Source organism: Ambystoma mexicanum, chromosome 10 (genome assembly GCF_040938575.1).
Source record: "Ambystoma mexicanum isolate Mex_15411 chromosome 10, UKY_AmexF1_1, whole genome shotgun sequence".
In the NCBI taxonomy this organism is placed as follows: Eukaryota; Metazoa; Chordata; class Amphibia; order Caudata; family Ambystomatidae; genus Ambystoma; species Ambystoma mexicanum.
Window position 1 is genome coordinate 406,124,672 of NC_090932.1, and position 24,893 is coordinate 406,149,564.

General features: G+C 43.0%; 1 protein-coding gene across 1 annotated transcript in view; it reads left to right on the forward strand.

Moving 5' to 3' along the window:
- LOC138491456 (calcium-activated potassium channel subunit alpha-1-like) overlaps positions 1 to 16,600 on the forward strand; it is a 1,832,603-nt gene extending 1,816,003 nt beyond the window's left edge. The window contains exons 26-27 of the mRNA XM_069617974.1: positions 1,511 to 1,614; positions 16,330 to 16,600. Of these exons, the coding sequence (XP_069474075.1) occupies positions 1,511 to 1,614; positions 16,330 to 16,510 (285 nt within the window). The 3' untranslated portion in view covers positions 16,511 to 16,600. The remainder of the gene's footprint in view (positions 1 to 1,510; positions 1,615 to 16,329) is intronic.
- Positions 16,601 to 24,893: the final 8,293 nt, after the last annotated feature.

Sequence of the window (24,893 nt, forward strand, 5' to 3'; positions counted from 1 at the left end):
CCAGAAGCTCACTGTCTCCAGAGCTCTGGTTCTCTCTAGGCTGGACTATTGCAACAGACTCTTTCTAAATGTTCCTGCTTATACTCTCCGGCCTCTGCAATTCATCCAAAACAGTACTGCAAGACTTGTCGTTGGCCTCAAGCCCAGGGATCGTATCTCTCCAGGACTGAAATCTCTGCATTGGCTCCCTGTGGCTGCAAGGACTAAGTTCAAAACCCTCTGCATTGTCCACAAGGCCTTCTGGGGCATGGGGCCGCAATACCTTCAACTCTCTCTTCCTAAATATCTACCTTCTCGTGCTCTTAGCTCATCTTCTCCCAACTCCCTCAGGGTCAGTCGCTTCTACAAGCAACAAGTTGGTGGTAGATCTCTTTCTTTGGCTGGGTCCTCCCTCTGGAACGGCCTCCCTGGCTCCCTGAAACTTGAGGAGAACCATCTCTGGTTCCTTAAGAACCTCAAAACCTTTCTCTTTGCTTCAGCATTTTCTCCTCCTCTCCTCTGCTGACTTCCTGGTTGAAACCCAACCTGCACTGGTTACCTGGCCACCGTCTGATCTCAGGCCCAGGTCCCCTCCCCAGCGAGTCGCACACCTGCACTACCTTCCTGGCAACTTGGGGACTGTTTCTGTATCCCCTCAGTACCACTTCCAGCACTTGATACATGCTGTCTGCACTTACCCTTGTCACTTGCTGGCCACACTTCTAGTATTGTTTTTTATTCTTTTATCCCATGTACTGCACTGTCCCCTTACCCCCCCCGTACTCTCCCCTTTCCCATGCACTTGCGAGATCTGAATGACACCTGGCCTAATAGGATTGTTTGACTGTCTTCCCCATGTACCCCCTACCTTGCCTTGTCGCGCCTTGAAACACTTGTGTATATGCACGTTATAAATTCCATACCATATCATATCATGGAAATGTGGGATCTGGTACCAAATTGTGCAGAGCTGGTGAAGTTCTGTCTGTTATGTTTCTGCAACACAGTTTCTGACTATCAATCTTGATATGTGGGATGCTTGGGCTGCCCAAGTCACACTTCCTCTGCATGGCACAAAAAATTATTTTCTAGCAGCGAGACCTGGTAACAAACTAGTGGTATTTGGCTGTGATAACTGAGTCTCCATTCTCCTGTTGTAAGCTCTTAATATAGCAGAGACTACTACTGGACTCATGTGGCAAGCTGCTGCTTACCACCTATGGAGTGAGGAGGGTAGCCGCGAGATCATCAAGACGCTAACCCCCGTCAATCATCACACTGTGGGTGGTGGCCCGTGGCCCACTTGGATAGCCCCATAGCATATTTACAAGTCAGTCTGGGAACTTCTTTACACCTCTCCAAGATGCAGATGACATCTCTGCCTTCCTTTCTATAAACTCGTCCCCTCTTGGTGGTGATCTAAAGCTGTCTGCATGTAAAATGCAGCAAAAAAAATGGCCAGTCACTGAATAAAATATATATTGGCATAATGATTGTTCCCTTTCAATTTTTCCATTTTGTTTTTATCTAGAAGCTGAATTTTGGCCAAGTTTTTGCCAAAGCCTTGGGCACATTTGGAATTTTGTGTTTTGGCGTGTATCGGCTATTTGAAGAACCTAATCCACTCAACTTCAGGTAAAGCTACATTTCACTGTTCACTTGTGACATCTTGTCAATCAATTTAAACATTGTTATTGTGTTCGAACTTCGCAAATGTTAACCTGATAAAATTGTACTGGGTTGTTTAGTGATTTGTCCAATTCAGTGTCAAAATCATTCATCTGGAGTCTGGAAAATAATTTTTACAAAGCCAATTTTAATAAGAAAGTCTTGCATCAGCCATCCATTTTGAAAAATTACATATTTAATTCATCAAATCTGAATGTTTGTAGTAGTTCACAAGATCACTATGGCAAACGTTGTGAAAACACAAGAATGCCTATAGGTTCATGAAACGTAAATAGTGTGGAAGGCTAAAACAAGCTTTATTAACTTTGTAAGATCCGATATCACCACAAAGCCATTAGGAAAACCAAGAAAGTGTATTACTCAAATTACTGTTCCAGGCTAGTACACATTCCAAACCTATAAAAGCTCTCTTCCGACTACGTTTGTTAGAAATTCCAAGACCTAGATGCACACCATGCAGCAAAACGGATTTTTACAATCCCTCCCTTCGTCCAGCCTTAATCAATGATGCATTCTATCTAAGCACTCCCATGTCCTCTTACAAAACAATTTTCAGGACCGAATCACCATGATAAAAAAAATTACTCTACCCTGAAAAGTCCTAAGCCACCAGTTTACTCCAGGGGAATCTTTGCAGGTTTCCCACTTGGAGGTCTGGAACTTGACCTGTTCAACCACTCATTCCAGTCCGGTATTACCCTAGTAGTGCTCAAAATCTCCTTCATCAAACAACTACTCATGAAATATGGTCTTGATCTTCATGACCCATAAAAATGACAGACCTATTTCCAACCACTGTTTTATGACCAAACTCCTTGAGAGAGAGGCCTAGCTATGCCTACTGTTGTTCTCGGAAGCCAACAATCTTTTTGGTCTACAATTACGGGTAGCCTTAAATCCGACCAGAAGCATTGAGTCAGCATTCATTGCCACTTGGAATGGTATAAAAATTCTGGCAGATAGTGACAGACTGGCTTCCCTTATCTTTCTTGACCTAAGGTGATTCCAACAAAAGTAATAATTATACCACATTTTTCTGTTGCACTTCCTGGCAATTTCCACCTTTGTCTTAGTGTTGTAATGGAGGCTGTTATTAGTTGGTATTTTAATGTTACTTTATCAAACTCAAATGGATGATGAGTTTAGTCAGTAGTGTCAGTACTTGAACTTGAAACATATTGTTAATGTTAAAGGATATTTGTACAGTGCACTATCACCACCGGAGTGGTCCCCTGAAACTTTGGCAGATCTGAAATAAAAGGGGGGTAGGTTACGGTGTGTTAGTAGGACAAAGTTTAGATAAGAGCAAGGGAGCTGTGAAGTACTGTTGGCAGCTTCAGTTTGGTTAACTTATTGGTGTATCCGGTTCTCTGCTTTGTGTGAGGGTCTGTGTGGTGTGTTTATTGTTGCGTTGTGGTGAAGTGCGTGTGGTTTTCTGTGGTTTTATGAGGTGTGGTTGTGTTTAGTTTTAGTGTGAGGGGTGTATGATGTAAGTGATTTTAATCCGGCTCACACCTAAGTCAAAGCCTAGCGTGTAATACACAACTGAAATCCTTATTTATTTCTGTCTAAAAGTTATTTTATTCTGAATGATGTACCACTCATATCACGCCCTTCTCCTGGAACCCCCCGGTCACACTGAACCAGGAATCAGGCTGGTTTGTAAGTTAAAATATTTATTTATGTATTCACAATTTAATCACACTATGTTTTAATGGGTACACAATAATCACCAATGGGGTGATGTAACGCTGAATAATCTCTTTAATATACAAGGAGTAATAGTGAGCAAAACAATTCAGCACAGAAATAATACTTTTTGTGTGTGTGTTCAGATCAAATAGCAGTGTGGTTACTATTTCTCCCTGGACACCCCTTAACCCCCCAACAGGCAATGTAAAGAGACAAGAGGCGAGAGAACAGGTATTCAGGAATGGCAGAATTGAAACAGAATATCAATCCTAATTTCCCCAGGCAAACACAAGAGAGAAACGGAATTGATTGGCAAGCTGTCAAAATGGTGTTTAAACTTATCTGAGAATGGAATGTGCAAAAACACTAAGGGCCTCATTACACGGATGGCGGAGAACCATGGCGCTATTAGCGCCATGGTTCATGCCGGTAAAATACCGGCACCGCCTTGGCGGAAATGGGAATTACCGCCCCATTCCAAGGTTGGCGGGGAGGTAATTCCCCCTTCCACCATTGCCCTTCCCCATTCCCATTTTTGCCCCATAGGGCATAATGGGAATGGGGAAGGCGCTAATTGCGGTACCGTAATTAGCTCCCTGGGTCCCTTTGCGGGTTGGTTTTTAACGCCTGCAAAAAGCAGGCGTTAAATCCCCCAACCCGCAAAGGGACCTCGTAGTAAGGTGGTAAGGATTTACCAGTACCAGTATTTTACCGGTACCGGTAAATCCTTACCGCCATCCGTGTAATGAGGCCCTAAATATGGTCTAAATTGCTGAAATTGTGTAAATTCAGCAATTTACCACTTTGGATAGTTGCACACAAACACTAGCAATGATTTGATGCTAAGAAACAATGTGAAGTCTTACAATTAAGGTCAGAAACAATCAAAAGCTGTTTTATTACACGTGTCAGATTTTTCCTAAAATGAAATTTGCGGCAAACTTTTCAGTGTGCGGTAATCACGATCAGGGGATAACCATATAGATTTGGGATGCGGTTTTATATGCAAATTAAAGCTGTGGATGTTAACTTCAAGCAGAAGTTGAACTTTTTGTTTCTAGCACAAAAAATGAGGAAGTTATTGGCATTTTAGTGGAGGTCGTTTTTCAAGACAGGTGCAAGAATGGGAAACAGGAATGCGCTTTTAAAAGACAAATGAGATTTCTTACACTAAATTATGACTATAGAAAAAGAGAATGCCACACATGAATCTCCACAGTTCCTGGCCAGGGAACTCTTCACATGGTGCATACTCAATTTCTTTCTGGGATTCACTTTAGTTACTCACAACACTAATGACTTATGATTTTAGAATACAAATAAGAGAAACTCAGCGCAAGAAAAGTTCTGACAATTCAAAAATACTCCTAACAATATCAGGTTCTGATGACAAGATAGGGTGGGTTTAAGATAGGGATTGGCTATGGACAGTACATATGCTAGTGACATCACTAGATGTGTTTTGAAACTGAACTGCCAGGATTCTGGTCCATCAAGATTTCTGGTCAGGGAAGGGAATCTGGTTCTGGGACAGACAGCTGGGCACATCGGATTAGACTGGGTCTGTTCAGAGCACGGCTCAGGACTGGATCAGATCTGCAATGGCTCTGGTCACAGCACGGCACAGGACTGGATTGGATCTGCCCCTTTTGGTTCTGATGGTAATTATTTTCAGCAGGCAAGCAGTACAACACAGCCTCGGCTTTATTTTGGTTCCCCTCAGGTTTGTGGGATTCTGGTTCTGGAATTTAAGGCCCAGCTGAAAATGGTTCAGCTATGCAATGGGCCTTTCTTCTTTGCCATGTTTCTGGAATCTGGAGCAAGTTAGATGGATAGTTTTGCAGCAGGGTGCTTCACCAGCATTCGGATAGTGGGTGAATCTGTCTGTGTTTTTCTGCCCTATGCTGTCTCTATTTATGCTAATGATAAAGGGTGTGTGTGTGCTGGTTTAGCCTAAGCTTGCCCCTTTGACAGGGATTGGTCATGGTCTCCTCTCTGCCTTGATAGGGGGGAGAAACAGTGTGTCACCTTTATGGTGTGGGTTTACGAGGCTTAGAGTCCATCCCTAGCTCCTTGAACACAAAATCTACTTTTGGTACAATACATATTTCCACATGTGCATCCTTTATAACAATAATATATACAAATTATATATTTTGTGTAGCAGATACTCCTCCACGCCCCGTCACTGTGGGATCTTGTGTCTGCTTTTCACAGAATGTTGCCCTTTTCATCCGAAACACAATGTCCAATTTAGGAGCACATTTCTACAAATGTGCGCGTTGTGCATGGGCATACGTGTTTAAAGTTTCATATTTCTATCAGAAATACATTTTGTGTAATATCACATTTTCCACCGTTTCTTCCCAGAACATGTCACAGAGTTCTGGCGCCTTTTCACCCATGCATCCAGAAATTACATTAACAATGCTGTTATTTCTATATTTTGCACAATTTTACATAGTAAGTTATATGTATTTAAACAAAATGTTCTTTGTGAATGTTCAGCCGGAGATGGCTGTGTGTCTCTGCCTCCTTCTGTCTCCCTGCAGGTCAAGAGCAGTCTCCTCCCTGTTTCTCCTGCGCAGAGGCCATTTACGACCATTCACACTTCGCATTTCCTTTAGCTGGAGGATGTCCATTGTCTCCTTTCCCGCTGCAGACCAAATTCTCCCCCCTACCCACTATAATCATCACTTAGGTGTGATTTCCTGGTGGAGGGAACTGGAGGGAGAGGCCTTGCCTCTGTGAGGAAAGCTTTTATTCCAGTTTGGGTGGCTTTTAGCCAGGCTGAAATTTAAAAGTTAATTCTGTTGCATTTTTCCTTAGCTTAAAACATACTTGTGATTTCAAACGAGCAGCTAGAACACTTATTCCTAATTTTAAACCATGTGCTCAAACAATTACAACATAGGTTACTCTCAGTAACAGGCCACTTTGCAAACATTTGATTTCAGTTTATACAGGTTTAAAGTTTATCATGCAGACTTCTGACAGCTGTCATTCAGGCGGCCGAGGGTACTGTGCCCAGATTTTGACATATTCCACAGGCAGGCAACTTTTGCTGTGGATGTTTCTTTGATACTTTCAGCTGTTCGGGACATTGTAAGTTCACAATAATTTCTTGAACTAAGTGAATTGTAGCACCCAGTAAGAGTTGTGGATGTTTAAGGGTGTTTTGTGCCAGCATTTTGCAGTTTCAGCAACAAAGAAAAAGGATTTAAAGCAAGATTTTGGGGTTTCCTTTGGCAGAGCACTGCTTTTCCCTCTGTACTCCATGTTCACTTGTTGTTGAGCCCAGTGACTTATTTCTGAAGTGAGATCTCTGTTCCACCATTGACAACATGCGCGGTAGATTGAGCAGCCATCTCTTTGTGCTTTGCAGAGCACGATTTTCAGAGGTTTTGGAGCACAAGGGTTTTGCGGCCATTTTGATGTTTCTGGCACCATCAGAACACAGTGATGCCGCATGGCAGAGCAAAAGTGGGTCAAGACATCCCACAGTCAGGAGTGGTGAGGTTTTTAGAAGTTTAAGTGGGGTTGGTTAGTAGCACCCTCTGTACCCCAGTTTGTGGTTGGTGCCACCTAGTCCTTTTGGATTGATTTACTTGCAACGTTCACCCATACCCTACACCCTTTCTGAGTGGGCAAGGTTGATGGTAGTGCCTTTGTGTTAGGCATGTTTGCTATTGTTCTATTCTGATGGGTTGTTGCTCATGTTCTGTTGCACTTAGCATCGGTGTTGTTGTAGGAGTTTCTCTTAGTCGGCCCTAGATGTTGTCTGTGCCATCATATATTCTGTCAGTCTGTTCTTTGTATTGAAGAGTTAGGTTTTTATAAGTTTTCTAAATTGTAGGTGTTCTTTGGTGTTTCTTATATCTTTCAGAAGGTTGTTCTAGCATTTTGCGGCTAGGTGGGAGAAAGAGGAACACCCTAGTCTTTTTCCTGGCGTATTGTTTTTGGTTCCAGGTGGATTTCATTGCTTGATCTGATGAGTCTTGTTAGCTTGTAGATTGTTATTTTATTTTGTAAGAATTCTGCTCCCTGTCTGTTGATTGCCCTGTGTGTTATGCACACTGTTTTGAATGTCATACAATGTTTGCTTGAAAGTGTAAATTTTTTAGCGCTGGAGTGATGTGGTCTCTTCTGGATAGTTTGAGGAGGAGCCTAGCCACTTCATTTTGGATGCATTGTAATTCCTTCAGGAGGTTTTCTGGCATCCCGAGATAGAGGCTGTTTGCGTAGTTGATTCTTGACATGATGAGGGCGATGATTGTCAGTGTTTTGTGGGTGAAAGACAGGAAAGGAAATATTATTCTTGCTGAGTGAAGGAGGATGAAGCATTTCTTAATTATCACATTTACTTGTGGTTCTAAGGTTTGAGCATTGTCCATTAGGTTTTTTACTACCTTAGATGGTGTGGGCGTGGTTCCCATTTCAGTCGGCCAGGGAATGTAGGTGTTGTTATCTTGGTTTTTGGGTATGATCATGATTTCTGTCTTTCCTGGGTTGATTTTTAGGTTATTGGTGTTTATCCAGTCATAGATTTCTTTTAGACATTCTACTAGGGTTGAGTGATCTGCTTGTGTATCTTCAATTTTCTAGATGACTTGACTGTTGTTTGCGTAGTTGTAGTTTGTACTGTTGTATTTTTTGAAAATCTTGATTAACGGAGTCTGGTAGATGTTGACGTATAGTGGTGATAGTGAGGATCATTGTGGTACTCCAAAGTCGTTAACTCGTGGAGTAGATTTGAAGGGTTTCATCCATAAAGTGTCTGTTCTGTTTGATAGGAATGATTTAATCCAGAGTAGTGCCATGTCAGTTATACCCATATCTTCCAATATTTTGATTAGGGTGTCATGGTTTACTGTGTCGAAAGCTGACGAGAGGTTGAGCAGAATCAGTGCCGAGGTTGTGTTGGAGTCTGAGTTTGTTTTTAGGTCGTCCAAGATGGACTTGAGTGCGATTATGTTCCTTTTGCGCGTCTGAAGCCGACTTATGCTTGATCTAGTAACCAGTGTTTTTCTACGTGTTCTTGGGTTAGTTTGTATATGTATGTTTCTAGGAGTTTTGGCGGGTAGGGAATGTTTGAAATCGGTCTGTAGTTGGAGAGGTCTTCCACGTCGCCCCTTGTGTTTTTTAGAAATGGTTCAATATCTGCTGATTTGAAGGATCTTGGTACAGTCCCTGTCGTGAGCGACAGATTCAGGAGGTTTCTGTAATATTCTGATGGCGTTCCTTGTGCGAGGATTGATTTGTAGATGTCAGGAGGGCAGGGATCCATAGGCGATCTTGCTTTCTTGCTGTGTTATATCAGATTGAGGAATGTCTCTACTGATATTACCAGGAAGTTTTGGAGTTTGTGCTCTGGCTCCTTGTCAGGTCCGTGTTAGGTTTGGTCGGTCTATTTTGTATGATTTGTCGGATGTCATTGATTTTATTTTTTAAATGGTCTGCCAAGTTGTTGAATAGTTTCTGTGAGGGTATTGGAGTGTTGTCACAACCTGGTGGGTTTCCATTTCGTTTATGATGTTGAACATTTCTTTTTGTGTGTTTCTGGCTCTGGTGATTCTGTCATCATAATGCCTTTTCTTTGCCTTTTGAATTTCCTTCTTATACGATCAGATTTATCTCTGGAACTGGGTTTTCTTATCTTGGTCATATTCTTTCCTGCATTCTAGTTGGTGCTTCTTGTTGTTCTTTTTCAAGGTGCTTAGTATTGAGGTGAACCATTTTGCCATTGCTCTTTTTCTTGAGGGGGTAAATGGTTTTTCCGGGGAAATGTTTTCGATTGTATCAGCAAGCAATTAATGGAGTTGCTTCATTTTCCTGTCTAGGTCTGCCTTCTCCAGTTCTGCTGTTGAAGGTTTGGTCAGCTCCAGTTGTTCTATTAGGTTGCTTGCTTTGACAGTTTTCCAGTTTCTTTTTGTGGTGGTTGGAAGCTTGAGGGGCTGGATGATAACTTTGGTTGGTAATGTGATCACAAATGGAATAATGAAATGGTTGCTCCAAAGTATTTGTATCGGTGTTGCAGTGGTTATACATTTTTTCTTGGCGAAGATTGCATCAAAGGTGTGTTCTGCCAATTGTGTTGCCCCTTTGACCAGCTGTTGCAGTCTCATGGTTGTTAGCTGCCGATTAGTGACTTTTGAGAGTTGGCATGTTTTTCTTCTAATTAAATGTTGAAGTCCACTGGGATTATCAGAAGCTCGTGTTGAATGGCTATGTTAGTGAAGGCTTCTATGAAGTTGTCGACAAAGGTTGCATCATATGTCGGTGGTCTGTAAACCTGTATGAATTTAATGTTTGTTTTTGGATTTGCTGATAACTGTATGACCATAGATTCGCAGAGCCTTATTTTTAGAGGTTTGTTTGTTTTTAGTTTCAGGTGTTCTTTGAATGCTATCATGAGGCCTCCTCCTTTTTTATTTTTTCTGTTTAACTGAAGGCATTTGAAGTTGGTGGGGAGGCAGCTTTGGATTGTCATTTTGTAGTTGTCCAGCCATGTTTCTGTGATGAATAGGATGTTGATACCGTTATCGCGGAGAAGGTCAAAGATCTCTGTTGAGTGTTTTGACATGGATCTTGCATTTATTAAGTTGCAGTGCATTTTTATGCTATAGTTTGGTTTGTGCTTTATTGTCAGCGTTGTCTTCTTACTGGTGTTTTGGTTTCCTTCAAGTCGATATCTTTTTGAGGTGTTGGTATAGTCTGTGTCATCGAATAGCTCTTCAAGGTTAGGTCTTCGGTTTTTGTTTTTCTCAGGTTCCTCTTCTAAATTTTGTGGCTGTTGAGGGGATAGTCCTCTTGTTTTGATGATATAAGGGGTTAGGGTGTCGATCATGTTCTTGTTAGCTTTAGCTTTGTCCGTTCTTCTTCTGCGTGGTTGTGTTTGGTGGTCGGTCTTTCTTGATTTGTAATGCAGGTTGGTTTGTTCCGGTGAGTGGTAATTTGCGAGGTATGGTGTTAGGTATAGGGATTTCTCTCTTCTCTCTGTGCTGGTTATGTTTTGTTATTGTCAGTGGGAGTGTGTTCTGCAGTTGTGAGTCTTTGGTGGTGTTCAGTTGGGTTTGTTCTTTCTGCTGTTTGTCTTTCTTTTGGTCCAATTCGTTTTTGCAGCATTTTGAGTTATTTGGCGATCCGCTGTGGGGATGGTGCCGGGGTTGTTTCTCCCTTTTGTTTTTCTTTTGTTCATTCGGGTTGTCACAGTTGCGTTCTTGGTGACGTGTTTTTGGTTTGTATTACCTTTGGGTTTCCTTGGGGTTGAGGTGGGGGTTGCAGGGGCGGTAGCTCTCATGCAGTGCTTTGTTGACTGGTTTGTTTTGTTATGATTGTACGGTTGCACGCATTTTTCCGATTGGTTTTGTTCAGTTAGTTCTTACAGCATTGGTCTCTCGTGCTTTTGTCTGGCTGTCTTGTGGTGTTGGTCTGGTTGTGGGCGATGGTCCTTTACAAGCTTGGGCTCTGCCTGGAGGGGAAGTCTAGTTAGAGTTATATGTTGCTAGGGCAATTCAGTTGCTGTCCAACGTTTGGGGCTGTCTGGTGGGGTAGGTCTCGTAGGGGTTATATATCGCTAGGGTAATTCAGTTGCTGTCCCAATGTGGCCCTAGCTGGGTGAGACTCAAAGCAACATAAACAATTCTTTGGGGTGCGACTCAGGCTAGGGCTTCACAGCACCATCTCAGAATGGCCGGGCCAATAATCACTATACTATCTCTGTGTGGCAGCCCCAATACTTTCAGTGCTGTCCCAATGTGGCACTTTTTAGATGTGATTTAAAGGCCATCTTAACAATTCTCTAATGGTGAAAGGTAGGCCAATGTTCACAGTGCTATCCCAGTGTGGTGCAAGTCAATAATCACTGTACTATCCCAGTGTGGGGCAGGGTGATAATCAACTTGCTATCCTCGAGAGTCACAGGCTAATAATCACAGTACTATCCTTATTGTGGTGCTTTCTAGATGTAATTCAAATTACTATGCTCAAATTTCTAAGTGTGCGGCAGATGCCAATAATCACAGTACTATCCCAGAGAGGGAAAGGCTAGTAATCACAGTGCTATTCTTATTGCGGTGATTTTTAGATGTGATTCAAATCACCATGCACAAATCTCCAAGTGAGCAATGCAGTCTAATAATCACAGCACTATCCTAGATAGGCACAGGCTAATAATCACAATACTATGCTCATGAGGCACATCCGTGTAATCACAGGGCTATTCTTAGACCAGCACAATCCATTAATCTCAATAATATCCTAGAGAGGCATAGGGTAATGGTCAAAATATTATCCTAAAGAGGCACAGGCTAATAATCAGAGGCACAGGATAATAATCACCAGTACTATTCTATTGTAGTGCTTTTCTAGATGTGATTCAAGTCAGCATGCACAAATCCCTAAGGGTGCGATGGAGGCTAGCAATCACAGTAATATCCTAGAGAGGCCCAGGCTAATAATCATAGTACTATCCTAGAGAGGAACAGGCTAATAATAACAAGACTATCCTGGAGAGGCACAGGCTGATAATCACAGTAGTATCCTAGAGAGCCCCAGGCTAATATCATGGCACTATCCTAGAGGGGCACAGGCTAAAAACCACAGTATTGTCCTAGAAAGGCATAGGCTAGTAAATACAATACTATTCTATTGTGGTGCCTTCTAGATGTGATTCAAGTCAATGTTTACTAGTCTCTAAGTGTGTGATGCAGTCTAACAATCTTAGAGAGGTTCAAGCTAATAATCACAGTACTATCTTAGTAAATAGTAAATGGGGCCAACCATAGAGCTGGACACAGTTTAGATGCAACCTTCTGCAGAGATGGACTCTCGGCCGCTGTCCCACTGGTACCAACCATATGGTGCGACCATCGTATTATCCCATTCACCATCAAAATCCTGAGCCACATGATGCCCACAAAGATAGAACTCCCAGTGACAAACAAAAGTAACTGGAAAAGACTTGAACTGGAAACCCTAACAGATATATTGGGATCTAAAAAACACTGCACCGCTAACAGAATAACACCGTACACAGAGGAAGAGAAGCTTCACACCTGAATCACAAACATGCTAGATCAATCAGCACCTCTAAAAATCTTCAAACCCACTCCAAATAAAATCACAGTGAGATGGTTCACAGAAGAATTAAGGGAACTAAACAAAAAAACTGTAATATGGAAAAATCATGGTGAAAAACTACAACCAATTGGCAAAAATCAACTACCAGTGGCAAATTTGAATATACAAATCAGCAGTCCTGGGTGCCAATAAAGCTTACAACACTGCAACAATCCAATCAGCAACAAACCCACACAAAGATATGTTCCAAATCATCAAGGAATTAAAAAAAAGAATCTTGCAACAACAGCATCTTACCCTTGCAAACCCTATGTGACGGCATCACAAGCCATCTAAGAGAAAAAATAGAAGCAATACAATGGACCATTGATGCTGGTCGCAGTACCATCAACACCCCCCCAGAAACCATTACTCCATCAACCACCACAACACTCAATTGATTCAAACCTGTAAGCAAGGACATTTTTGACAAATTAATAAACAACACCAACATCGCCGGATCTCCCTATGTCGCCTGCCAACCGGGTATCTACAAAAAGACTACTCAACCACAATATGCTAGCCTTATACTACTAATTAATCTATCCATAAACACAGGAATAGTACCAAAATCAATTCAAAACAGCATACATAAAAACCCCCCTGAAAGATGAGACATGAAATACAGAAGAACCTATTAACTGCAGACTTATATGAAATCTACCATACCGAGCAAAAAATCATTGAGAACCATATCTACAAAGAATTACTCAATAATTAGAAAGCAATGGAATATTTGACCAACCCCAAGTCAGCTTCAGACCGATGAGAGGAATTGAATCAACACTCCTCTCCATATGGGAGGACTTCAAAATAAACGCAGACAACAGCACCCAATTGACCCTCATTCTACTGGACAAAACAGCCACCTTTGACACAATCAGATAAACAATGCTAACAAAGTGAATGGAGGAATGGGGCATTAAAAGCTCTGGAATAAAATGGCTATAATATTTCCTCACCAACCGAACTGAAAAAACACACCTACCACCATTTACATGAAACACTAAAAATATCACCATATGGGATGCCACAAGGATCAAGTCTCTCTCCACTTCTCTTCAACATCTACATGACCCCCCTAATGAAACTCATTCAAACCCCTAGACTGACAGCCTACAACTTTGCAGACAACACCCAACTCATCTTCAAAATAACTTCCTACCCAGACCCTGACAACACCCTCAGCAAATGCTTCACTACCATAAATACATGGATGACAAACAACAGTCCCAAGCTAAATCCAACCAAAAAAGAAATAATGATTTCCCCTCCAGAAGACAATGCAACACATGCATACCTGACCTGCCCAGCGAGCATAGGAACCCAACCGGAGACATCAACAGTGATAACAAATCTATGAACCCTCATGCACAAAAGCCTCTATGTGGAATGACAATTCAATGCAATAGCAAACAAATGTTTCTATCTCCTGCTATTAATGCGAGGGATCCTCCCTCACTTAAATTTTCCACACAGAACCCTTGTGATCATCTCCTTGGCATTATCAAGAATAGACTATGCAAATAGTTTCTACCTTGGAAAGCCAGAATACCTCACTAAAAATAAAAGCATCCACAATACCACTGCAAGATTACTCCTGAGACTAAATAGTAGAGACCACATCACACCGGTTCTGAAGAGTCTACACTGGATATTAGTAAAGAAACGCATTCACGTCAAAGCTCTCTGCATTGCCCATATATCACTACAAGCGCAAGGAGATGAATTATTTCATGCTAAAATCACCTCTTACCAACCACGAAAACACTTAAGATCGACCAATGATCTCAAAATAGAAATAAGACACTATGGGAAAATTCTGAGGAACTGCCTTCCCCTATCTGATAGCCAAACTATGGAACTTGATATCAAAGGAAATAAGAATGATGGAAGATGACCTAATATTCAGGAAATGACTAAAATTCTGTCTATACAGCTCACCAAGATAAACATAGACTTTTGCCTCGACAGAACATTTCAACTGGACCAAAACAAACATGGGTCAATACAGAATGAAGAACCCATAATAAAACTACTCAACACCGAGAGATCACCCAAAACCGAGTAGCCCCCCTTTCTCTTTTCCACATCCTCATACTTCTCACTTACCACACACTCCCAGAGGGCTATTGAAACAACCCACCAAAGATGCACACCACACACCCATCTGTAATCATGTTAGAAAACCAATAACTGCAGACAATAAATGATCCAGACACCGGACGCCACCATTCCATATAAAACAAGCCCAGAGCACAAAAACAAAGCACACCAAAAAGGCTCACACACACAGACACCAGATTCTCTTGGTTGTGCATTCATCAACATATCACCACAACTCATATCCTATCTCTCTCTCTACCCACTTTTCTTACAGAGCTATGTTAGTGCCTGCAGACCATGCACATGGCACTGGTGCTTGCTGTAAATCAACATAACTGAACAAAAAGGCAAACTGAGTTAGTAAATCAAATGTGGGTGTACTTTGTAATATTTAAATAACAAGGTTGTCTTCATAAGTTAAGCATTTTAATTGCAAACGTTGTACTGAGACAGGTTTAACATGAGCATGCATTAGGTGTTATGCAAAAGTAAACAGTTTCTCTATAAGAAAGCGACACGTTTTACATGTTTTAGCTTTCCCTTTTGTGTGTTAAATAACATGTCGCAGTAAAAGGAAATCTGCCCTATCTCGAAGTAACTTTTTCGAAGAAATCTTGCCTGGAAAACGCATTGTTGCTTCCCTGTCTACTTTTAAGACAGAATGTCCTGAAGGAAGTCAATACCACTAGTTATTGACTGCATGCAACACATTCTGATTGGTGAAACAAGGTCAATAACAAAATCGATGTGCTAATTAAGGATATTATCTGACACACAATCATCTCTTCTACTTATGGATGTCATCAGCAAAATCAGCATGTGGCATTTTCACAAATGCAGACAATTTCCTGGCAACTGGGATACCAGCGAATACAAATGAATCAAGGAGACACATATATCCAGCCTTTGCTTACGCTCACAGAATGGAATGGTCATGAGACAGTAGCATGGTGTTGACACTACATTTAGGCATGCAAACATTGTTAAAAATAAAGCTGGTCTAATGCTTTTTTGCTAACAACAAATCTGAATAAAATCTGAATGGCTGTTTCCCCCCAAAGTTATCATTTTCCGGTGAATTTAAATAAGCTAATGTCCAAACAATTTGTGTAACTTAATTGTTTGTGTACATTAATTGCTTTATAACTGAACAAATAAAATATTTGTAAAAAATGTTTTTTCAATGTAACAAATTAATTTATTTAAAAACACACTTTTTTATTTTACAAAAACATCTGTTTAAAAAAATACACGTGTTGGTCATTGTACTTGTTTTCATTTGCACGAGAAAAATGAACTCCAGTCAGGTAGGATCTTTTGAATCGCGAAAGTGAACTGCTATTAACAATAGATGTTATGAATGCCCAAATGTTAGTAATGTATGTGAAATTTACATGTCCCCAATTCAGGATTAAACATTGCTTTCACTTTTTTATTAGGACTTTATGGAATGAGTACAGCAGAGTACAGTTGAGCTATAGAACAATAGGTTTGTTACAGTAATTTGGGCTGCGGTGATGAGATGAAGGAGAAGCTGGACAACTGGCAGATGCTAAATTTAGTTCAAGACAGAATGTTTCTTACTTTTTAGGCCCATGCTTTGAGATCATGGTTCATAAACGTGACCTATGCGATCAGAGCGGGGAAAACCTATGTTGGTTGATGCAAGTCATGAGATTGATTTGAATTTCAGCATCTTTTAATGGCTTTTGCCTCTGTTTTTCTGTTGTTTGGTCTATGTAGGTATGTTATATCAAAGCCTCCCAATGACTTTATGCTGCTGCCCACAGACTTGCTCTTTGCGGCCGTTCCTTTCAAGGGCAGGCCTTGCAGAGAGATGTCACCAGCGGAAGCATCCACCTCAAAGAAACATCATGAAGCCTTGGCTGAGGATAAGTCTGTGAAAGAAAAGAAGAAGGACTAACAGAAGCATCCTCTTCCATTAAGCAATACATTCTATCAAAGAAAAGACATTTGTTAAGATGGGAATTTAATAAAGGTTTACAAGAAAGTATCATGAAGACAAAAAACGGTTTTGTTTTAGAAAAGTGACACTTTTACAAGGATTCAAAATAAATATATGTTTGCCCATGCCCATAGTAGCCAGCATGATCCATTCCAATCTGTTGGTGTTTATCCAGTCCTGTTTTTTCTGTGCATTCTGGGACTTGTAGCCTGAGTTCTAGAAGGAGAAAAGTAGAAGTTGAAGTCCCAGAAGTCAAAGAAAAAAACAGCACTGGATAAGCATCTACAGATTGGAATGGATCATTTTGGCAACTATGCATGCCTTTTGTAGCACTCTCCTATATGAGATTCCGAATTGAGCAATCCCGACTTACTAACACATTCTCCCATATGAACATCTCCGAGTATATGATTGGAACAGTCTGGGTAAAATCAACAAGTTGGTCTTAGGCAAAATGGTTATAATGTGGAGAGGGAGAGATGCACTTCATTAGTGCAGGGATTGCACCCTCATAGAGTAAATAATAGGACGAGATAGGTCTCAGAACTAAGCACTTACTGATTGCAAATTTGCTAGATCATCAGTTTTCCATGGATTGTTATCGCAGGGAATGCACCGGTGCTTAAACAGCTTAGCCCTATCTTCACATCCTTATAGATCATTCAAAGTGAAGTGCAAAACAGCCCACGATACAATGGCAGCTAACAACTGGAAGCATAGGAAACTCTACCCATCTTCAGTGATAATTTTCGTATGTTTTCTACTGGGCTCTTGACGAACTGTGTGATGGTGGCAGTGATGAGATCCCTTGTGCCTGAGGCAATGTTGTCACACTGAGGCTAATCCGAACATTTTCATCCAGAGGGATCCACTCACAGACACTGTATTGTAGTGGTTTCCATGCCTAGCTTTCGCTTGAATAAAGAAAATGGTGACAGCTTCCCATCCCCACTTTCCAGAATTGCGTCCATTGTGAATTTTAAAGTAGCCTCTGTTTCCTTTTCAGGGAGCCCTGCAGCCCGCCATGCCTTCCTACTAGGCCCTTTAGAGAACCAGCCCCTTGGTTTGAATATCACTGCGTAAATAGGCAAAAATGATATGCACCATATCTTACAATAATCAACAGGTAGAGGATGTAAAAAAAAACAGGTTCAGCAAGCAAAGAAAGGGATTGTAATACGAAATTGGACATGAGATCTTGCAGTCATGCCATGAAGTATCTCACACATGAGGTTGCATTCAGGACAGTCCTCATGTTGTTATCTCATTTATGGTGCACAATCAGATCCTTTTATGACCTAAATATGTTTCTTCCTCTATGCTCTTCATTTAGAGAGTGTGTGTGTGTATGTGTGTGTGTCTATATGTATTTATACGTGTGTACGTGTGGGTATGTGAGAGAGAGACCCCTTAGGGTCCCTTGTTCCACCGCTTGCTGGAAAAAGGGAAAATGATTGCATGGGAGAGTGATGCACACGTAATGGGAACTTGCATGTGGAAAATGTCTGGGAATGCAAGGTACCTGCACACATGCATTAGTGCACACAGCTTATTGAGTTAATCTCTGTCAACGTCTGTCTGGTGTCCACCGGTCAGCCAATGCAACATATTTCAACTCTAGGTTCTTCTGTCCTGACCTGAGAACTTGAAGTCTATTTCCTGTGTACACAGTGCTAGGTGCGATCTTGGAGTGTTGACACTTACGAGCTTAAGTGCTATACAAAGAAATAAAATAAAAACATTTTTAAAAACTTAAAATGCAGTGGCAGGCGAAGATGCATGCCAAATTGGAAGATTCTAAGCAGTGGACTTCCATTCGGATGCTCTCTAGGGTGTACTCTGTTCCCCGTGCCTCTGTTTGTGTTAATCAAATAAAGGAAGTCCCTCTGCATGCATCACATTGATTAGGTAGTAGCACTTTGTGTAATTGATCAGGCCTGATATTAATATATAAATTGCACAAACATTTAGAATTGAAAAAAAAAAAACATATTAGGCATTTGCATTTGTGTTAACATTTAACACACATTATTTCTTTAATTATCATAGCTACCGAAACCAATTCCATTGGTCACAGTATTTGCCATGTGCCAACATCCCTTTCAACTTGTGGGAAGTGAGCAGATTCCGCTTTTAATACACATAAGTAAAAAACATGGACACAAGTTGCAAAGTCCCTGTCCTCCCAAATTTCTGCACAGCTAGTTTATAACAAAAATTCAAATGTGGTTTCCAAGTTCGGATTGGATTCCAAATGTGATGAATATCGTATTGTATTGAAAACAGATTTGAAAAGATGCATTCAATTGCCAATCTCACAAACACGACTGTAATGTTCCAATGACCCCTATTAATTATCACAGTCAATGTATCACATTAGTAAAACGTCCTTGCGCAGAACAAATTTCTCTTGGAGTGGTCCGCAGACTTATCCCAAACTACACTTAGATTCCAGATGTGGGATTTCATTTTATAATACGTATGAGTCAACGGGTATTTTATTTGCTGTTGAAAACAAATCTAGTGATCCATTTAACCACTATTAAAAGTAGTTAAGTATTCCAAACGTTTTTTTATTTTTTACCAATCTCTTTGTTGCAGGCAATCAAACTAATTGTTTTAATTGTCTTATTAATTTAAGATGGAGTGTATTCGGTCCACAATAAACAGGCGGAAAACCACCATTAAGTGAAACTGCTTGTAAAAATCATGGTATGAGATGAACTAGCAAAATGTGGAATACTTTATCTAGGGCATACATTATTAATGTGAGCATGTTTCTTTTTACACTTACATTTGGTTATTAGCAGATGTCTTCAAATTGTAAAGTTTCTTTTGTACTTGAGTTCTTCAAGCTGAAAGATGGTACATGAAAAAGGAAACACAATTAAAAAAAAACTTGGGTAGATGTTGATTGTTTTTATACAAATATTTTATGTACAGATGGTTTCACAGGGCAATTAATCTAAAAGGGTTGAAAGAATGGGACAACATGGTAATGTTACCCACATCCCTTCTCGTTGTTTTAAGCAATATTGTTGGTGATAAAGCATACTGAGGAAAGTCAAGCACATGTGTAATAACCTTTCTTCGCCTTGTACTTTAGTTCCAACCCTGCTCCCATAGGTCACCTTGGATAGGTACCTCGGTCATTCACCTGGGGAAGATGCCTTGTACGTAAGGAAGGCGGGTGGCGTTACATTATACATAACACAAAGGCTACGGTGGTCTCTCTATCTTCAAAATATGTTCCTGATTAAGAAGGGGTGCTTACGGTGTGATTCATACCCTCAGCTCATTAAAGCTAGCTCCAACAAGGCATTGGATATTTCCAATTTAAAATATGGGCCTCATTACAACCCTGGCGGTAAGTAACGGTCATTACCGGCATGGCGCAATTAACGTGTCCGTGCTGGCCAGATACCGCTAAAAGCGGCACATTACGACATCTCGGGCATGAACATTGCGCCATGCCGGTACTGCAATCACTGCCATGCCACTAAAGTCCTTAAAACGCCACTTACCGGCATCGTATGCCGTGCAAATAGCACGTCCGCCACCCTAGCTATCGATATTAGCGGTCACCGCAAATAGCGGGAACTGCAATTAGTGGTGACCGCAAATAAGCGGATCCGGAAGTTGTGTCACGGCACAGGAACGGGAAAGAGCACGGCGGCAATCTTTAAAAACACAATCCATTGCCATCCTCTTCAACCAGTGGACACCTGACCCCCACAACCTCCACAAACCTTCTCCTACACCCATTAATCATCAGAATGCCTAAAGTTCTGAAAAAAAACGGAGATCGGCTGCGGCAGGAGCGCTTTTCTAGGGGGGAGTTAAATATGTTGGCTGAAACCCTACAAGAGCATGCTGATGTAATCTTTTCAATAGAGATGACCAGACCGGCGATCATGAGAAAGAAGGCCATATGGGCCATGGTAGCCCAGAGGGTCAGTGCAGTCAGCACAACACCTCGAAATGCCAGACAGTGCAGAAAAAGATGGGACGATCTACGTCTCCGCGTCAGGAGTATACTGGCAGCGAATAGAAATATGGGCATGGCGACTGGCGGAGGAGCTGAGTCACCCTTCAAAATGCAGCCGTGGGAGGAGATATGTGCCGCAACCATATGCACAGAGAGCATAGAGGGGGTCGGAGATATGGAGAGAGGAGCCCCAACATCAGGCAACGCAGGTAGGTGCCTTAAATCCAGCCATGCAAAACTCACTGAAGTCCAGATTTTTGGGAAGTGCAATGATGCCTAACAGGGTTAACACGACACATTACAGGCAGTGCTGACCTCCACCTTGTACACATGCATTATGCACACACTTTCCGTAGCCACCCACATGCCTCCATGCTTCTACCACCTAAGCGGGAGACAACCTGTATGTCACTGCCTCCAATGTGCACCATCTAGTAATCAAAATTAATGCAGCCATCTCAATGCCTGCTCAATGTCCGCAGACCCATCACTAACCCTTTCCCTCCTTTGGTCTACCACAGGCTCTCATTCTGACAGTGCCGACGAAGACACTGGCACTACACCTGCCAAGAAGGCCAGGCCCGAAGACCCAAAACACTGTCCCTCCACCTCTGGTGCAAAAATCAAACCCCCACAGCAGCCAAAATCCACAAGCACATCACAGTCCACGGCACTGATGTGCAGCAAGTCAGGCACTACGGCACCAGCAACGACAACCATCCGCCCAGTGGTGTCTACTGAAGGCACTGGGTCTGTAGGAAGCAGCACGATTGGTGAAACTGCTGCCACCGCTGCCAGCTCAGACAATGATGAAGGGGATGTTGATGTTGTTGTGGGTCCCCCCACTTCCCCCCTTCATTCCCCCTACCTGTCCCCATGCAGCCAGCATGACGATGGCATACAGGGGCAATCTCCTGATAACTCTTGGCCGGCCACTCCATGCCCAGTGGCAGATGTGCAGGAGGAGGGCAGCTCAATGGACACGCCAGTAGCATCATTCACAGGCCAAAAAACCCAGGACCCGATGCATGAAATCATCACGCGGCAACAACAACTGGCCTCCCTCTTCACACAACATGTGGCAAAATGCACCAGCGCAAGGGGGGAAATGCACGAATGTGCAGAAACTGTAAAGGCTGCCATAGAGTCCACCTCAAAGGATATTTGTGCTGAACTAGCCGCGGTGCGGCACATACTCTCGGAGCTTGTCCAAACTATGAGGGACATGCGTCCTTGTGAGCAGCCCAGTTCCTCCTCAGCTGCCAGTTCTACCCGAACCAGCCCCGTCCGCAGATCAGGCAGGAACCTGCAGCGTACAGACAGGGGTGCACCGGGTGCCGGGAGAGGGGGTGCCAATAGAGGCCGCCCTGTGGAACGATCCCACATGATGCACTTGAGCACAGACATCCACACCATGTTATGGGGAGTTGAGGGGGAAGGGGGGAGTTGGTGTGTTCACTTAAATTTTCCATTTCAATACACTTTTTGGTTATGCACAAATCACATGTGTGGACATTGTTCATTGGTGAACAGTCCACAGTGTGCATGTCCCAGACACACCCAGTGCCCCAAGTGCCAACTCCATGTGACACCCCCCATCCATGTGTGCTAGAAGCATTGGTTAATCAGAGTCTAACGCATGGCACGTCCCTCCTGTGCATCGCTTCCTCCCTGAGGCGCTGCACCATCCCAACCCTCCTCATCTCTTCGTCAGCTGGTTGCAGTTCAGCGTCAGGGGGCAGGGGCACATTCTGTCTGATGCACATATTGTGTAGCAGTACACATGCCATGACGATCTTTGCCACCTTCTCATGGCGGTACAGGAGTGCCCCACCAGACCTGCTGAGGCACCGAAACTGTGCCTTCAAGATGCCAAATGGCTGCTCAATCACCACACGAGTTTGTGTATGTGCACGATTATAGTCCTCCTCGTGCCAGTTTTGTGGGTTCTGGACTGGGGTAAGGAGCCACCTCTTCAAGGGATAGCCTGCATCACCTGTATGTGGGAAACAATGCATTTGTTAGTTATAACATCAGATTTTACCTCATCAAGTGACACCATGGCATGCATTCATCTCTTACTTTGAACCCCATTTCAATGCATGAATGGCGTCACACGATGTGACTGCTATATGTGTATTCCTCTTATAGACTGTTTTGAATGCCATCAACTAGTGTACGCAGGGTGGTCCAGTACCTTGTGAGTGCCCATACACTGTGTTAGTCCAAAGTGGTTGTTTTGGTGATCTGGCAGATGTCCAGTGATATTAATGCTTTCATCCTGGCACCATTGCTGTCAGCCTCATGATGATCTCTCTGAGCACTTCAAATGGTGTTATGCTATTTAGGTGGGCCTCTGTGTCAGTGTAGTGGTGTATTGATGTTCATGACCGTCATGTGACTCCTTTGTACGCAGTGATGGGGGACTGGCCTTTCAGTAGATGGAGTCTGGTGCTGTGTATTTGCTACAGTCATTGCATGTAGCTGCATTTCGTTGAGGGTGGATGCGGTCTGATTTGGTATAGTGCACATGCAGACGGCGGTGGAATGGTTGGGACACAGCTTCATTCACATGGTAGGGCTGCTTACATCTAGCATTATGTGGTCAGGTGTCAGCTCCAGTCTGGGCTGCTTAGGGGTATGAGCTTGCTCCATTCCCTCTGATACTCGCAGCCAGGTGAAGTATGCAACCCCCCCCCATATCAGCCAGGTAAAATATGCATCTCCCCCCCATATCAGCCAGGTAAAGTATGCATCTCTCCCCCCCCCCATATCAGCCAGGTAAAGTATGCATCTCCCCCACCCCATATCAGCCAGGTAAAGTATGCATCTCCCCCCCCCCCACCATATCAGCCAGGTAAAGTATGCATCTGTACCTCAATTGCCTACACACTTCACATTACCATGGCCATGACATGTGACTCACCGAGTAGCCAGGATCTCTGCCCTGCATGTCGCTGCATGTAACGTGGTATTGTGGAGTTCCGCAGGACCATTGAATCATGAGTTGATCCGGGGAATCGGGCACAACAATGTGTGATGATCCTGTTCGAGTCACATACCATTTGCACGTTGATTGAGTGGTATAGCTTACTGTTGCGGTACGCTACCTCCATGGCATGTGGGACCACCAATTCAACATGGGTGCAGTCGATGGCACCAATGCAACCAGGTATGGCGGCCAGTGCATGGAAACCCACTTTGGTGTTTGAGATCTCCTGGGCAGACCGTGATAAGGTAATGTGGTTGTCTGTGTGCTTGAAGAGGGCATCAGGCACTTGGTTCAGCGTACGTGAGAATAATGGCTGTGAAATGCCATGCAAGTGCCTCACTGTGTGCTGGTAAGTGCCTGTGACCAGGAAGTGGAGCACCGACACTACCTTCAGTAAGGGGGGGTGGCGGTGCGTGTTTCAATCATGCTGACAATGTTGTCATGTATCATGTCCACGATGGTGGTGATGGTGTCCCGGTCCAAACGGTACAGGGTGTGGATCTGCTCAGCGGTGAGGTTGAATGGACTGGCTCTGATGCGTGGGATTGGGGGCTGCCTGCGTGGTGGCACTGGCTGTGCTGGTGGGGCTTGCTGGCCATGCCTTGTCCTCCTCCTCCTCCTGCATCTCCTCTGTGCTGCCTGTTGTGCTTGTTGTTGTTGTTGTTGTTGTAGCACTTCCATTGCAATCAGGTCCTCCAGCCCCAACATCGCTAGTCCTATTGGAATCATTGTGAAGTGTGACTGGGTGTGGGAAGGGGTGGGGTGTGCTCCTCTTGTGCTTGGCCAGTCTGTATTGCCTCCACCTGTGCTGATTATGTGCACCTGTGTCACTTTGGAACACTGCACATGGGCATTTACGGTTGGTCCGCGATGGCGGTATTAGCACCATGGCAGTAAGGTACTTTACGGCCTTCGCAAGGGCATTAAGAGCATGTCCGCTTGACTCGTACTCATCCCCACTTTATGCCATGCCGGTATTTACGGCATGGGAGGTCGCGTGCCCGCGCCCTTGGCGCAGTTAGTGGCACTGTTGATTACGGTGCCGCTGATAGCACTATCTCGGGTCATAATCGGCCCTAGCGGTAAGGGATGCCGGTAATCCTTTACCAGCATCATTTTTAACTTACCGCCAGGGTTGTAATGATGGCCATGGAGTTGTTTCCAGTAATCACCCATTAGTCTTCGACGTCAAGTAAATTTAACATTGTCTTATTATACGGCCCAAATCATTTCCAATGTTCCAATGTTGCCAACAGTTGTGATACAGAGCTTAAGTTCCCCCTTGCCACTATGACTTCAAAGTATCTCCTCTCTTATAGCATTTCCCACTGGGTGTCCCTAGGAGCTGTAAAGTCATTTTT